This window comes from Rhinolophus hipposideros (genome assembly GCF_964194185.1).
Source record: "Rhinolophus hipposideros genome assembly, chromosome: 9".
NCBI lineage: Eukaryota > Metazoa > Chordata > Mammalia > Chiroptera > Rhinolophidae > Rhinolophus > Rhinolophus hipposideros.
In genome coordinates this window covers 34,682,253-34,696,704 of record NC_138055.1, presented here as the reverse complement: position 1 = coordinate 34,696,704, position 14,452 = coordinate 34,682,253, and the positions used below count along the sequence as shown (strand labels likewise).

Sequence of the window (14,452 nt, the reverse complement as noted above, 5' to 3'; positions counted from 1 at the left end):
CAGGAAGAATAAAATGTTGCTGATTCCAGTTTATCTTCTTTAGAGAGAAAAAAAAAATTCCAAAAGAAGTTAAAAAAATGTTGCTGATTCCAGTTTATCCTCTTTAGGGAGAAAAAAAAATTCCAAAAGTATCATTTCAAAGTTATATATCCTATTTACTCCATTAGTTAAGCCCTGAATTTTACCTGCAAATTCATTGAAATGATTTCCGATATCATATGCCAGGTAGTTGTATCCAGAATATTCATAATCAATGAACTGTACATCACCTAAGTGAGACACACAAAAAAAGACATAAGAAATCATGTATGAGATCAGAAAATCCCTATGCTATTTGTAATGAAATAGCTTCCAATATTTTGTCTCATTGTACGTGCTTGGTTAACATGCACTTCTGAGACAATACAGGGTAAGGCTGTGAATTTTATGGCAATGAGCTTTACAAAATTCAAATTACGTATCTTGGTCAACAGCTTCTTTGCGAACATTAATGATGTCCATTATATTAAAGAAAAATCACAATACTGTAGAGTCCATTCTCCAAGTTTCAACGAAAGCAAAATATGTCTTTCACCACATGGGGGCACCAGTTACTTAAAAATGCAAATTTAATCAGAAATGAACACAATCTTTGAAAACTGTTAATAATCTAAGCGTTTTAACAAAAAAATTAATCTACAATACTCCCAACAGTGAACTGACACGCTGATCTACATATATGAATCAAACACAAACTTTGAAAGACTTGAATTCTGTGAACACTGCAGTTATAACATTTGATCAATTTAACAATATCTCTAATTTAAGAATTTAGTTGCAATCAAACATATTTTCCTGGAATGCTACATAGTTAAGGTTTCCCTTAACATACCTGAGCAGCATTATGGTGGTTATTTTTTCTTTTAAAAAAGCAAAGGTATATTGAGTATTGTAGGGGATTTGGCTCAACAAAGATATACGTTATATCTTTTAAGAGACAAAAGAAAAGGTTGAAAGAGAGAAATTAAAATGGGTCACTGTCTACACCACGGATCACAAACTCAAAGGCTTACAGGGCTAAACAGTTAAAATGGATACATAAACAGAGATGGCTGTAAGAATAGTTTCTAAGCTGCTTATATTGTGAAAATAAATAGCATATGCCTAGTTACACTGTCTTAAAAATCACACTAAGGTAACAAAACAAATTGCTGGTCTATACAGATTGGCATTTCCCCAAAAAAGAGCCCTGAAACTATAATGTCTTGATATAAATAAGTATGTTTAATTTGGGGATGTATGCTGATCATATTCAAACTCAGAAAAACAATTTTATGACAAAAAAAAGTCACAGCAAACAACGTATTTTACTTAAAAGCATATTTTAATGTAATTATATTTACTATCTAATTCTAAACTTGTATAAGTAAGTCAAATAATTGAGAATCATCAGTAAAATAAGTGAGAATCAATGTAGCAAAGCCCAGATATCAAAATCTATATGCATATTGACAAAATGTAAGGTTATAAATGTTGGTGACTATAATAAATCACTGCAATTCGAACATAACAAGTATTATATTCTTGAATTCACCAAAAAAAAAAAAAAAAAATCCCACAAAAGTCTTAAAGTTAACCAAATCATTTCACAAGTGTAGAATGGGAAGACAGAAAGTGTTTTACCAAATCACTTTACTAAATTGCAGAATAGGAAGTCAGAACATGTTTTTAATTTTTTTCAAGGTATCACTTGAAAAAATGAGAGGGTGAAGAACACCATCATGATAAAACAGTTTGCAGCCATGAAAAAATATTTCATTTTATAAAATGATTTAATGACAAGAATTACAAATGTTATATGAAAAAAAATTCTAAAATAGTAAAGATAGTAATCCAAGCTATGAAAACATTATGCTTGAAGAGAGAAAAAATAAATAAACTCATAAGGATAAGAAGATGAATGGAAATAAACCAAAATAAAATGTTTCAACTGGTTTCATTACAGGTGTTAGACAAAGTGACCTTTTTTCCTTACATTTTAAATTCTTTATACAATACTTTTACTTTTAGGAGGGGGAAAAAGACAGTTTAAAAAGATTAAATTTTTTCTAAAAAATTAAGATTAATTCTCTAAACAAAGCTGTCAATAGATAAGAGGCTAAACACAACAATCTGGGAGATACCTATCTACCAGGCCTTCAAGGAATCAGGATTCAAGATTTACAAAGTTGCACAAATGAACCAGTTTTAATATGTAATTTTTTTAAATCGCAGCTGTTGATTGTTTTAGCTCTCTAAATACAAATTCTTGTAGAGCTCATATTAACTTACATGCCAATAAAAATACACAGCCCAGTCCTGAAGCTTATTTTTGCCACATAAATAAAAGCTTCCATTTTCAAAATTATATTTACATTTTGGCAAATATATAGTTAAAATGGCAGGTAAAACATGACTGTTTGTAAATACAATTTAAATAAAGCATAGATCATTTTAACAAAAGTTAAAATCCGTTTCAATATGAAAATTTTAGCAATGACTTTTTGTAGTAGCATTAATTCATTAAAACTAGCCTTTATTTTTATATGCTATGTTGAGCTTATAAATAATGAAATTTAAAAAATAAGAAAATGAAGCTAACAAGATACAGATGAGGCTGTTACCAGGCTCCGTGCATGTGAACAAGTGATGCGATAAACCTCCAGTCAGTGCGTTTAAGAAGCACGGGGGGGCGCCGCCACATGGCAGCAACAATGGCATACCTAATCTGTAGCAGATGAAGAAAATTTGGCAAACTCACATTTTACAAGACACAAAGCTTAAAAGGAAAAAATTAAAAAAAAAACTCTGCATTAACTATTCTTTTTTAAACTATTGCAAAGTGGAACTCAACCTTAAATTTAATCATCTGCAACGAAGTAAAATTAAAGATGCCTACTTCCCTTATTTTGGGTGCCAGAAAAATCAAATTACAGGAAAATGCTGTCCTACCCACAGAAAGTGTACCAAATTCTTTTTCTACAAATTTAACTTCTGACTTCTAAAATTTCCAATTATTTAGAGGAACGTTCACGTCACTATTAATAACTAATAGCTCATATGGCATGCTTATCTTCTCAATTCTTTAAGACTTGAATTTGAGTTGGGGTTTCAAGGGTGGAAAAAAAATGAAAATACTCCATGAAGTTTTATATAAAATTTTATGTGCATGTGCATTTCCACAGGGATTCTCTTCTCCCAATTCTCAAGAGATCCTTGACCTCTAAAGAGTTAAGAAGCAGTGCTTTAAGAACTAAGACTATATATTATTTATCTTCATATAATTAGCACACTGTCTAGCATACAATGGGTAAAGCATAAGGTAAATGAATAAAACTATAATCTGAATTTTCAAAAGCTACATTTTTCTTATTATTGTATTTCTTCCATATCTTCACAGTAATAAAATCCACACACTACTGAGTTAAATAAATTGTTCAAATCTCAGTATAGCTGAAAATAACTGGCCAACTTTTAAAGTACTTTAAAACCAAAAAATTAGTTTATTAATAACTAAGGCTACTTAATTCGTATGACACATTCTTTTGGATTCCTTTACTGTGCTGTTTTTAAGGAGAAAGGGATAAAGATAAAAAGCAAAATAGCCAATATGAAAACCTGAAATCTTTCCAACTCATTTTCTCGGTAGTGTTAGGTAAGGCAGAAAGAGAACAGAGAGAAAGTACAATCGTAACTACACTAATGTTAGCAAAATACTTTCTCTCTTATACAGAAAAAAAGGAGTATTTTGTTCTGGGAAACTTTCCTTTCATCCCTCACTCTGGCGTCTGGTAGTACCCTGTGTACACCTTCACCATAGCAGTCATCATTCTGAATGTAAACATCTGTTCCAAGATCTGACTCCTCCACTACACAGCATATGGCTTCCTGAAAGGGCAGTAGGTCCCTTTTATTTTTCATCATGCAATCCACAGAGTAATATGTAGCACACAGGAAATATTAAAATGCCAGTGGAACACATGAAGGTTTTTCAGAGAATGCTGAGACAATAACACGTTTAAATGGGGATTGGAGGGAATAAGCATGAAATACTGAAGAACAAAGGGTGGAATTTTTGACATTTTTATTCAAGTATATGATTGAACATATAGTGGGGCTGAATGTGTGAGTAAAGAAAAAACATTAAACTAGTAACTATTTTACGTAGCTTTTCCCTAATAGTTCAGATTTTTACAGTCCATTTAAGTTTTTTATTACTTGATTTTGGGATATTTTATTTTATGTTAAATATGATCTAGAATATAGTTAAAACAATGTTAAGACTATCCTTCATAAAAATTCCACCCTAGAAAATAATAGGTTACCAAATACAACAACAATAAATTTGTATTTACTTAAATTTTAAAATAAAACCATCAACTATAAAAACTCTCCTAAGCCACTAAAATGTCAAAAAAACAACCACAATGCCTTTTCATGAATATTAATAGAGTGGATAAGATTTAGAGCCAAACAGGTGACTAAGAATGGTGACTCACCCATTTTCTATTTACATATATTGTTCAAAACTCTAAAAATCTGGTTTACACTATAATTCTCAGAAAAAAGCTCTATTTTTCTTCTCATTTGTATTTCCTTAAATAGTTATAGTAACTCAGCTTCTTGTATTTTGCTGACATAGAAAATAATCAAAATAACTATTACTTAAAATTAAAGTTATATATGAGATCTTTATAAGAGCTTTTATGAAGAAATGAAGGATGGGGGGAATCAAAACATTCACCAATAAACATGACAGCATCAAGACATGAGACAACAAACTCAAGTTTTACTAGTTACTTCTAACATTTCAGCAGCTAAAGGGATTAGTTGAAATTAAAATATTAGACTTGAAGTCAGATAGGCAATAAGAAATATTACAATTTGATGTACTTGGTATAAATTATTTTTTTAAATTAATTATTGATTTAAAAGATAACTGCTTAAGTCTCACAGTTCAGGGGCAAGAACCAGGGATTTTGGTTTTCTTATGTAACAAATCCTATCATCATATCATTAAGTATTCTTTTCTTACCTTTTTAAGATGTTATTTCACTGAAGGCTAGGAATGGGCCGCTGTTTACCAATCCCCTAAGTTCTGGGACTGACTAACTTTTCAAAACTCTTGACAGCTATCATCAACTTCAGAAAGGAAGTTCACTCCCATATTCCTGAGTCCTGTCAACCGACATGGTGAGAAGAGGTAGTGGCAGGATTTCTTCCTGTGATGCCTACCATTCTGGTAACATCCACAGGTGAAAATGCCTGTAAACTGCACGGTACTCATAGTCTTCGTGTATCTCTATATGAATATGTACTCTTGTATACATATACGCATACATATATACATTTTTACACTTTAAATTAATCACTCAAGGTTCAGTTTAGATACAATCTGTAAACTGCACTTAAAGAAACTGAATTGTCATCTTATACCTGTGAGCCATAATTCCTCTAATTACAGGACAGTTAACCTTCTGGCTTACAGTAATTATTTCATTTTCTCAGAACCAGATACATTTTATAAAATGCATCCTACAAACAAAAAATAGGGGTTGGCAAACTATGTATGCTCAGGACAAATCCAGCCAGCCCACTGATTTTGTAAATAGTTTTACTGGAACACAGCCACATATATTTACTTAAGCGTATGTATTATCTATGGCTGTGTTTACAAGACAACAGAATAGAGAATAGAATAGTTACAACGGAGACTATAACATGGTATGCAAAACCTAAAATATGTGCTATCTTGTCCCCTACAGAAAAAGTTTTACCACCCCTTACCAAAGTATAAATAGCTGTAACTGAGAGCTGCTAAGTACCTCATCCAGTGTACAGTTTATATGCATCATCTAAAATCTTGTCAGGAATCATCTGAAGTATAATAGATATTATCCAAGTTAAAAATAAAGCAAACTAAAATTGTAGACTAGCAACAATATAAGCACAGTGTGGAAATCTATTAAACATTTAGTTCCCAATCCCATCGATAGAAATTCTTTTTCAGTTGGTCCTGGATGGGACCTAGAAACCTGCATTTTTTCCAAATAACCCGGGTGATTCTGATGCAGATAGTCATGGATCAAATGGAAACACTTAATAAAGAGATAAAATGACTTGTATAATGCTGTTTCCATATGTGATTGAGCAGGGATTTGAACCCAAGTGTGCCTGGTTCCAAAATCTATGCTCTTCCTGACCTCTCTTGTTTATAACTAACCTTTAATGCATCTGCTTTTAAGAGTTAACTTACAAATTTTTAAATCTGTTTACAATAGTTTACAAATAGTTTTAAATCTGTTGACAAAGTTTTCATGGTTGAAAAATACATGGAGGGACTTCAAAATGATCCTGTATAAATTCATGAAGTTTAACTAAAATTTGCAATTCTGAGAAATTAAAGGTCTGAAATATACTACTACACAGATACTGAGCTTGATGATGTCAAGGCCAGTTTCTTGGCTTTCATCTTATTATTTTTACATATTTATAATCTCGTAGGTGGGTACAAAATGGTGAAACCCTGAGCTCAAATAACATGACTTAGAAAGTGATTAACAAATCAAACACATTTGTAAATATTCAACTTAATCATTTATATGTAGAAATTACTTTAACCCCAAGACTTAACACTTGGCTTTTAGACACTATACAAGGTAACCAGTTAAGAATGTAAAGAACTTAGTAGTTGCATATTTCTAATTTTAATTATTATAGTCCTTGAGATTGCAACTATAAATACAACTGCTATGCTACAGTCTGTTTTTTTTGCTTATTAAATTTACTAAATTTATAGAACTTACATTTTTTAAAGTCTGAAACATGGTATCTTCTCCTTATAATTAAAAACAAATATTGCATATAGTTATTACTTCAAAACCATTAGTTCCTATTTGAAATGGCATAAGATAATAAACAGAACAAGCTTGCCACACCTTCATGAGTTTTAGATTTTACTTGAACAAAATTCCAACCGTATTGTCTTAATGATCATGTATTACTAGTAACATAAGAATAGATTTTCTTTCTGTTTTTTTTTAAACGTTTATCTATTTAAGTGTGTTTTTCCAGGACCCATCAGCTCCAAGTCAAGTAGTTGTTTCAATCTAGTTGTTGAGGGCACAGCTCACAGCTGCCCATGTGGGAATTGAACTGGCAACCTTGCTGTTAAGAGCATCACGCTCTAATCAACTGAGCTATCCGGCCGCCCTCAGATTTCCTTTTTTAAGTCGATGCCATGGAGTCCAAAATAACCTTCCTACTGGACACTATAAAAGCAATGGTAAGGAAAAATAATAGAACATCCCCATAGCTAACACACAAACATAACTGCAAAGACAACAAACACATGTACATAATAGACTTCTATAAAGGACAAATTCTTAAGATATATACCAAAATAATTATATTTGTTGAACTGTGAAATTCATTCTTCTCTGTAGGGAAAAAAAATTAGACGCAAAAGTATTAATTAGGTAACTGTCAGTAATATAAACAATGACAACCTTGAATTCTTAAAGCCAAACTAAAGCATAAAGATTTTATTTTAAAGTATGCAAACTTTTCACATCACTGATCAGTAGTTTAGACAGGCAACTGGTTAAATTAAAATGTAAAAATGTACTTTTTTATACCTAAGACAAAGTAATCTGATTTTTTTGGTCCCTTCTATTTTAGTTTTATAAACAAGTTTGTTCCATGACATGAGTATGTAAAAGAAACATAAAAGTATGAAAAGTTAAAATTATATTCCAAAGGAAATAGACTCTTTGATTAACTTGCAGTTAAAAATAAAGCTGAGTGTCCACTTCAAATGTAAGATGAAGTCCCTAACTGGAAATTCCATTATACAGAATAATGTGTTACTAGGACTTGCACTGAACTTAAAAGCTAATACATTGCTTTAATGCATAACTAATACTCTTCTCTCACAAATGGCATTGAGATTTGGTTACCAGTATACAATGTAGTACATATATACTATGATATATATATAATAAATGGACAATAAAAAATTAAAGGACACTGTCAAGTACCTCATGTTTTAGGGTATACCTGAAGTTTTAAAAAAAATGATTCCACACAAAAACGTCAAAACATTCAAAATAAAGATGTTACCTCATTATATTTGTAAATAATAGACTCTCTAATGCACATTAAAATATCAAATATAAAAGGTACAAACATGTTTTTGAAAAATAGGTGCTTCAGTATACCACCACCCTTGACAGTGTTCTTTGGTTGGTTTTCTTCAATTTACAGCAAGTTAAAACTTAACTTTTGCATTAGAATAGTCGATTTACAATCTAATAAAAATTGTCATAAATAGTAATTTAATATAATGATAACCATTTAATGAGAACTCTTTGGCTTTAGTACTTTCACAACAGCACACTTTTGATTCAAAATAATCTTCCAACTATAATGACTATCTTCAAAACTGATTTCCTATAAAATACAATAGCTTCATAGTTTCAAACAGACTTTTTAAATTAATACTAATCCTTCAACCAAAACTATATTTTAAAATAAATTTAAGGGCATCTACTGTTTAGCAACCAAACCTCAAACCATTTTATCCAATAATATAATACAGCCAAGTGTTTAAATATGAAAACAGAATTTGAATACAGAAAGATGTGATCACAGAAAACATTTTAACAAAAAGTATCACTGTCTACCTCAAAACAATGTTAGAACTATCCACCATAGCTTTGTGATTATTACTTTATAGTATATGTAAATTTCAGTAACTACCAATAGCATTTCTTCCATCCTTGATGATGCTTCCATCCTTAGCATCAAAATATCTAACAAATCATTATAATAAACAGGTAATAGAAAACCTGAGGACATATTTGTTTTTAATACTACTTCCTAACACTGACAAAATTTCTATATTTATAAAGCAGTTCAATGTTAATTGGTTTTTCAATCACCCCCATTACAAGCAGGTATAGTTTCAAACCAAGAATTACCATATAGGTTTTACAGTTAAATTTATAAAAGTCATTTTTCATTTAAAACTCACTTAACAGAAACAAAACTGTTTCTATTAAACCAATTCTAAGAAACATACCTTATACAAATATAAAGAGAGCTTATACTTCTAATTTAGCAGTTATCATAATTTTATAACCTAAAAGAAAATCTTTAAAGACTTCATGTATGTTCTCCATCCTTGCATTTGAATTAAATTTGATACAAATATCAAAGAACCATCAAGAACAAAGTAACTGCTAAAGTCAAATACCTACCTTGTTTCTCATTGTAGATTATATTCTTACACAATAGGTCATTATGGCAAAGCACAACAGGTGAGCCCAGGTTGGAAAGAATCTCCTTCATCCAAGTCATCTCTTCCTGAAGAATCTGAGAGCTTGGGATATCACTTAGGAACCTTTTAGTTTTAAAAGAAGATTATATCTTGTTTATATTAATGACATTTCTTTTCAAGTTTGTTTAAAGGATGAATATCTATTTTAATAAATTCTTTCCACTTAATTGTAGACTCCTGAATTAAAATAAGCCAATTATTCCAAAAGCTGGAATAAAGAAAAACCTTTACAATGAACTTAAACATGAATAAAAAGAAACTTGAGCAACAGTTAAAATGCAGGGCAGAAAAGTAAAAAATATACCACTACAAAATTGAAGGGAAAAGTAATATGTATAGCTGACAGCTAATATTTACTAAGCAGTACTCTAAATGTTTTACATTTAATCTCCATATTATAGATAAAAAATCAAGACACAAAGAGTTAAATAAAATGAAGTTTAAGTGTACTATTTAAAGTTACAAAGACAGTTCAATAAAGAACTAAAATTTTGGAAGGGTTACTGCAGTCTAAATAAGCTAAATTCACATTTCAAAGTCAATAGATAGTATCCACTATTGATAAATCGACCCATTATATGATAATCATATAATCATTAAAATATCATATGATGATCAAATGATAGAATTCTCATTATTTATTAAAGAAATTGCCTCACAGTAGAAAAGACTGGGAAGGGTGGGAGGTAGTATGGCAAGCTGTACTACTATGTTTCCCCGAAAATAAGACCTAGCTGGACAATCAGCTTTAATGCATCTTTTGGTGCAAAAATTAATATAAAAGCCGGTATTGTTATGTTGTGTTGTGTTGTGTTGTGTTGCGATGCGATGCGACTTTATGTTATGTTATACAAGACCCGGTCTCATATTGTAGTACAATAAGACTGGGTCTTATATTAATTTTTGCTCCAAAAGACACATCAGAGCTGATTGTCCAGCTAGGTCTTATTTTCAGGGAAACACAGTAGAGATTATGACTTTTTTACCCTACATTCTTCTGCACTATTTATTATGCTATATTTGTATTAACTTTGATTAAAAACATAGGGTGGTGCCATGAATCCCTTCAATAGCACTGTCAGGCTTATTGCTATTACTTTATTCTTTTTCTTCTTCCCTTTACACTTTAAGCCAAATTCTGTTCATTCTTTCTCAAGCCTCTCAAATTACCCCTTACTTTTCCATTTTACAATATAATTAGGATTCTGTACACTGAATTTACTTTAATGAATGTGCCAATTTGGGTGTTTGCTACCTGTATTTTTTCCACTACTGCATTCTTCTCTACACACAGACTCCAAAAGTAATCCTGTACATATGTTCTTTTCAAAATGGTATAACTGTTCAAGAATCTATTTTAAAAGTACAGAGTTGAATAGAAATAATAGGATTCAAAGGATTATGAACATGATGATTACAATCATGTACAAACAAGAATGGAATAAAATATTTTTTTAATATTTTGATAATTTTTGATGTTCTAGTTATATATTTTCTATTAGGACAGGAGGCTTTCGCCCTATTATTAGTCACTATAAAAGCATCCGCAGCTTTTCCAAAGTATCAGTGACATCAAGAATTTAATTTAAAAGTAGGAGAGTCTATGAAATGTAACCCAAAACCTACCCAAAAAAACCTTCTTTGAATCAAATGCTTTTTCACATGGCAGCTAACATTTACTTAACACTTAAACGGCCAGGCATTGTTCTGATTACCATATACACATACACACATACATAAAACCTCAATCCTCACAAAAACTGTAAAAGGGGTGTACTACACCCCTAGCCCCTTTTATTTCCAATTTTTGTACTAGTATTAATCACACTATGTACAAGTACATTCAAATAATTTAGATTCTAAATACGGATTTACAAATTGTTTTACACATAAAATACTGAAATATCTTAGTCAGTTTGAACCTGGGGAGTTAGTCATAAAAATCTGAGTAAGACTCTAGAGCAAACGAATTTCCAACCTCATTGTACAGGACTTCATTAGTCATAGTAAACTAAGACAACACAAACTTTTCCATGCTCCAATATTACTCCACTGCCCCAATGTAGATCTCTAGACCTATGTAAAATAGTTTTGAACAAAAATTTTTTTAAAAAAGGTCTCTATGGCCAACTCATACTATGCAAAAATGTACCCATTCACAGTCACTTTGTATTTCATTTATTCCCAAATAAATGTTCTATATTTACTTCCTGGCTCCTCACCTCTCTACCCACTCCCACACCTCCTGCTTTTGCAGAGGAATTTTTTTTTTTTTTTTGAGTAGGCTGGAGGAAAGAGGCTGTCATTTCTATAGTGCCATCTGAGTCAAATGAATCAACACTTATTTTATTTACATGCAAAGAGACAAACCGAAGCATATTTCATACACAGAAACCTCATAGTTATCTTTGAAATCCAATATAGAGATCAAAACAATGCAAAACATCATTTCAAATGTAAAAGTAATTTTACCTTTTATTAAGGTCTTCATCTGCAAATCCTGTAGGAATGAGAGAGAAATATTTTCCCATCTTTAGCCAAAGATTAGATTTGGGAATCCAGCCATTATGTGCATGGATAGCATGGATCTTAGCAAGCTGACGTGCTATTAGTCTGTTTAAAAACAAAACAGCATAAAAAGAAAATGTTAAGCATCATACAGTTCATGTCTACCCACAAGTAAATTAAAATACCTAGTGTACATCTTTTTATAACATGATTTCGTTTTTACCATATATATGTAACATTCAAAATAATTTGGCAAGTCAACTCTCACAAGGAGAGTCAAACAAATGCTTAAAGTACCAGAACGAAGAAACGTACAATTAATTCATCAATTCAATATAGAGTCCCAAAGCGGCTGAGTGTCTGGAAGTAGGTGGCCTATTCTGGTTACACAAACAATGTTTGGGACCAGCAGAACAATACACAATTACAAATGATTTCAAAGCACATATTAAACATGAATTAGAGATAGGTACATTTAAATTGCAGTCATTTTAATTTTGAGCCTTTGAAATACTGAGGTTAAAGGGCAAAAAGGGACTAAAGTAAAGGTTATTGGGGAGATAAATGGGTTCTATGAGTTAATTTCTAAAACTGTGTTAAACACAAATTCTCTGAGAAAACATTAGGATTTTATGATGTCAGAATCAATCTTCTTGATGCAACCACAAAACAATTTGAAGCCATGTATATCTCTGTCCATGCTATCTTTATATCTACAGAACATGGTACAGCAAATGAACATACTAAACCGAAATAAGAAATAAGTTACCAAACAACCTATAGACTAATAGGTGGTCAAATGACTTAATAGTAATCCATAAATTAATGAACTTAAAACTGTTACATTTTCAAGATGCTAACAATCTAATGTAATGCTCCTCAAAGAACAGTTCTAGGACCTCACACACAGCACCATCTAGGAATGCCTGAGGTCCCACCTCAGATCTACTCAACCACAATCTCTGGGGGTGGGCCCTAGCAAACTGTATTTTAAACAAGACCTCCAGGTGATCCTAATCCACTGTAAAGAAGAGTGCTAACATAATGCTCTGCAGCTCTGCTATGCACTGAAATCAAATTTGGAACTTAAAAAAAACAAACAAACAAAAAAATTCAGAGGCCTGGGTACTAATCCCTCAGAAACTGTGACTTAATTGGTCTGGGGTGCAACCAGGGCATCAAGATATTTACAGGCTTCCCAGATAATTTTAATATGCAAAAACTTTTGAGAACCACTCAACTAAGGCACACAGGAAATCAAACATTGTAGTATTCCTTCACCAACCTGAGATTAAATAACTTTTATTATATTTTTATACTATAGTGAATATTCTTATCTACCTAGTTTCAAGTAACGAAAGAGTCCTGATTTTCCTTTGGTGAAACTTTCATCCCCCTCATGTTTAGCTCACGTGGTTCATACAGAGTTTACCTCAACCCTAACTCCCCGTCCCATCTGCACACTAACTTCAGGAGTGAAGCTATGATACAGACTTGCCCAGAGCGTTCCATCCTTCAAGCCACTGTAACTGGTTCAGGGCGTATTACACAAGCGAGGCCGAAAGGATTTGACCCCAGAAGTTTTCTTGAAGCTACTATTGACTTTGGTTGAAGCTATTAGACAAAGAGGACACCGCCCCCCCCCCCCCCCCCCGCCAATTCTACCCCGGCCCCAACCAAGGGTGGAAATACTGATCAGATGAGCCTGCAACTGCTTATTATTTAATTGCCACTCTTATCTCAGTTACATGTACCAATAAATTTGTTCCTCTTTAAGTCAGTTTGAATTTTCAAATTATCATCCTTAATCAAGAGTCCTAATGCATAACCAAAATTATCAAAATCTATATAACCTTTTTAAGTATGTGTGCTTTGGTTCAAACTTCTCAAATTAGCAAATAAACATTTCTTTATATAAATTAAATAACTGCTACTTGACTGACCTTCCCCAAGACCACATATTCATGTTTAACAAGAAATATATTTTAATGCCAATCTCTCATATACACATAGGCCCAAATGAATATGATACTTTCAGCAGCAGGAAACTGCAGAAAAAAGCCAGGTGATAAAGCGAAAACAAAGTAGGGTACAAATACATACACACGCGTACATACGAGGTCTGACAATTAAGTTTGCGAACTCATCCTAAAAAAGTGCTACATACCTCATTGCTGAATATCACTACAGTCACCTTCAAAGTGCTCCCCTTGGGAAACTACGCACTGACGCCAGAGCCTAGTCCACCCTTCAAAGCAATTCTGGAACTTTTTCTGGAATGGCCATCAGAGCTGTCGTTGTATTACCCTTGATGTCCTGAATGTCAAAATGTCTTCCTTTCAATATTTCCTTTATCTTTGGGTAAAGAAAGAAGTCATTGGGGGCCAGATCAGGTGAGTAGGGAGGGTGTTCCAATACAGTTATTTGTTTACTGGCTAACAATTCCCCCACAGACAGTGCTGTGTGAGATGGTGCACAGTCGTGATGCAACAGCCATGAATTGTTGGTGAAGAGTTCAGGTCGTCTAACTTTTTCATGCAGCCTTTCAGCATTTCCAAATAGTAAACTTGGTTAATTGTTTGTCCA

The 14,452-nt window shown here is 32.2% G+C and overlaps 1 protein-coding gene across 2 annotated transcripts in view; it reads right to left on the bottom strand.

The window, feature by feature from the left end:
- The window catches only part of ETNK1 (ethanolamine kinase 1), a 64,213-nt gene that overhangs the window by 18,408 nt on the left and 31,353 nt on the right, over nucleotides 1-14,452 (bottom strand). For both annotated transcript variants that reach the window (XM_081058406.1, XM_081058407.1), the window contains exons 3-5: nucleotides 11,831-11,971; nucleotides 9,279-9,421; nucleotides 186-269 (exon numbers count right to left, since the gene is read on the bottom strand). In XM_081058406.1, the coding sequence (XP_080914532.1) occupies nucleotides 186-269; nucleotides 9,279-9,421; nucleotides 11,831-11,971 (368 nt within the window). The remainder of the gene's footprint in view (nucleotides 1-185; nucleotides 270-9,278; nucleotides 9,422-11,830; nucleotides 11,972-14,452) is intronic.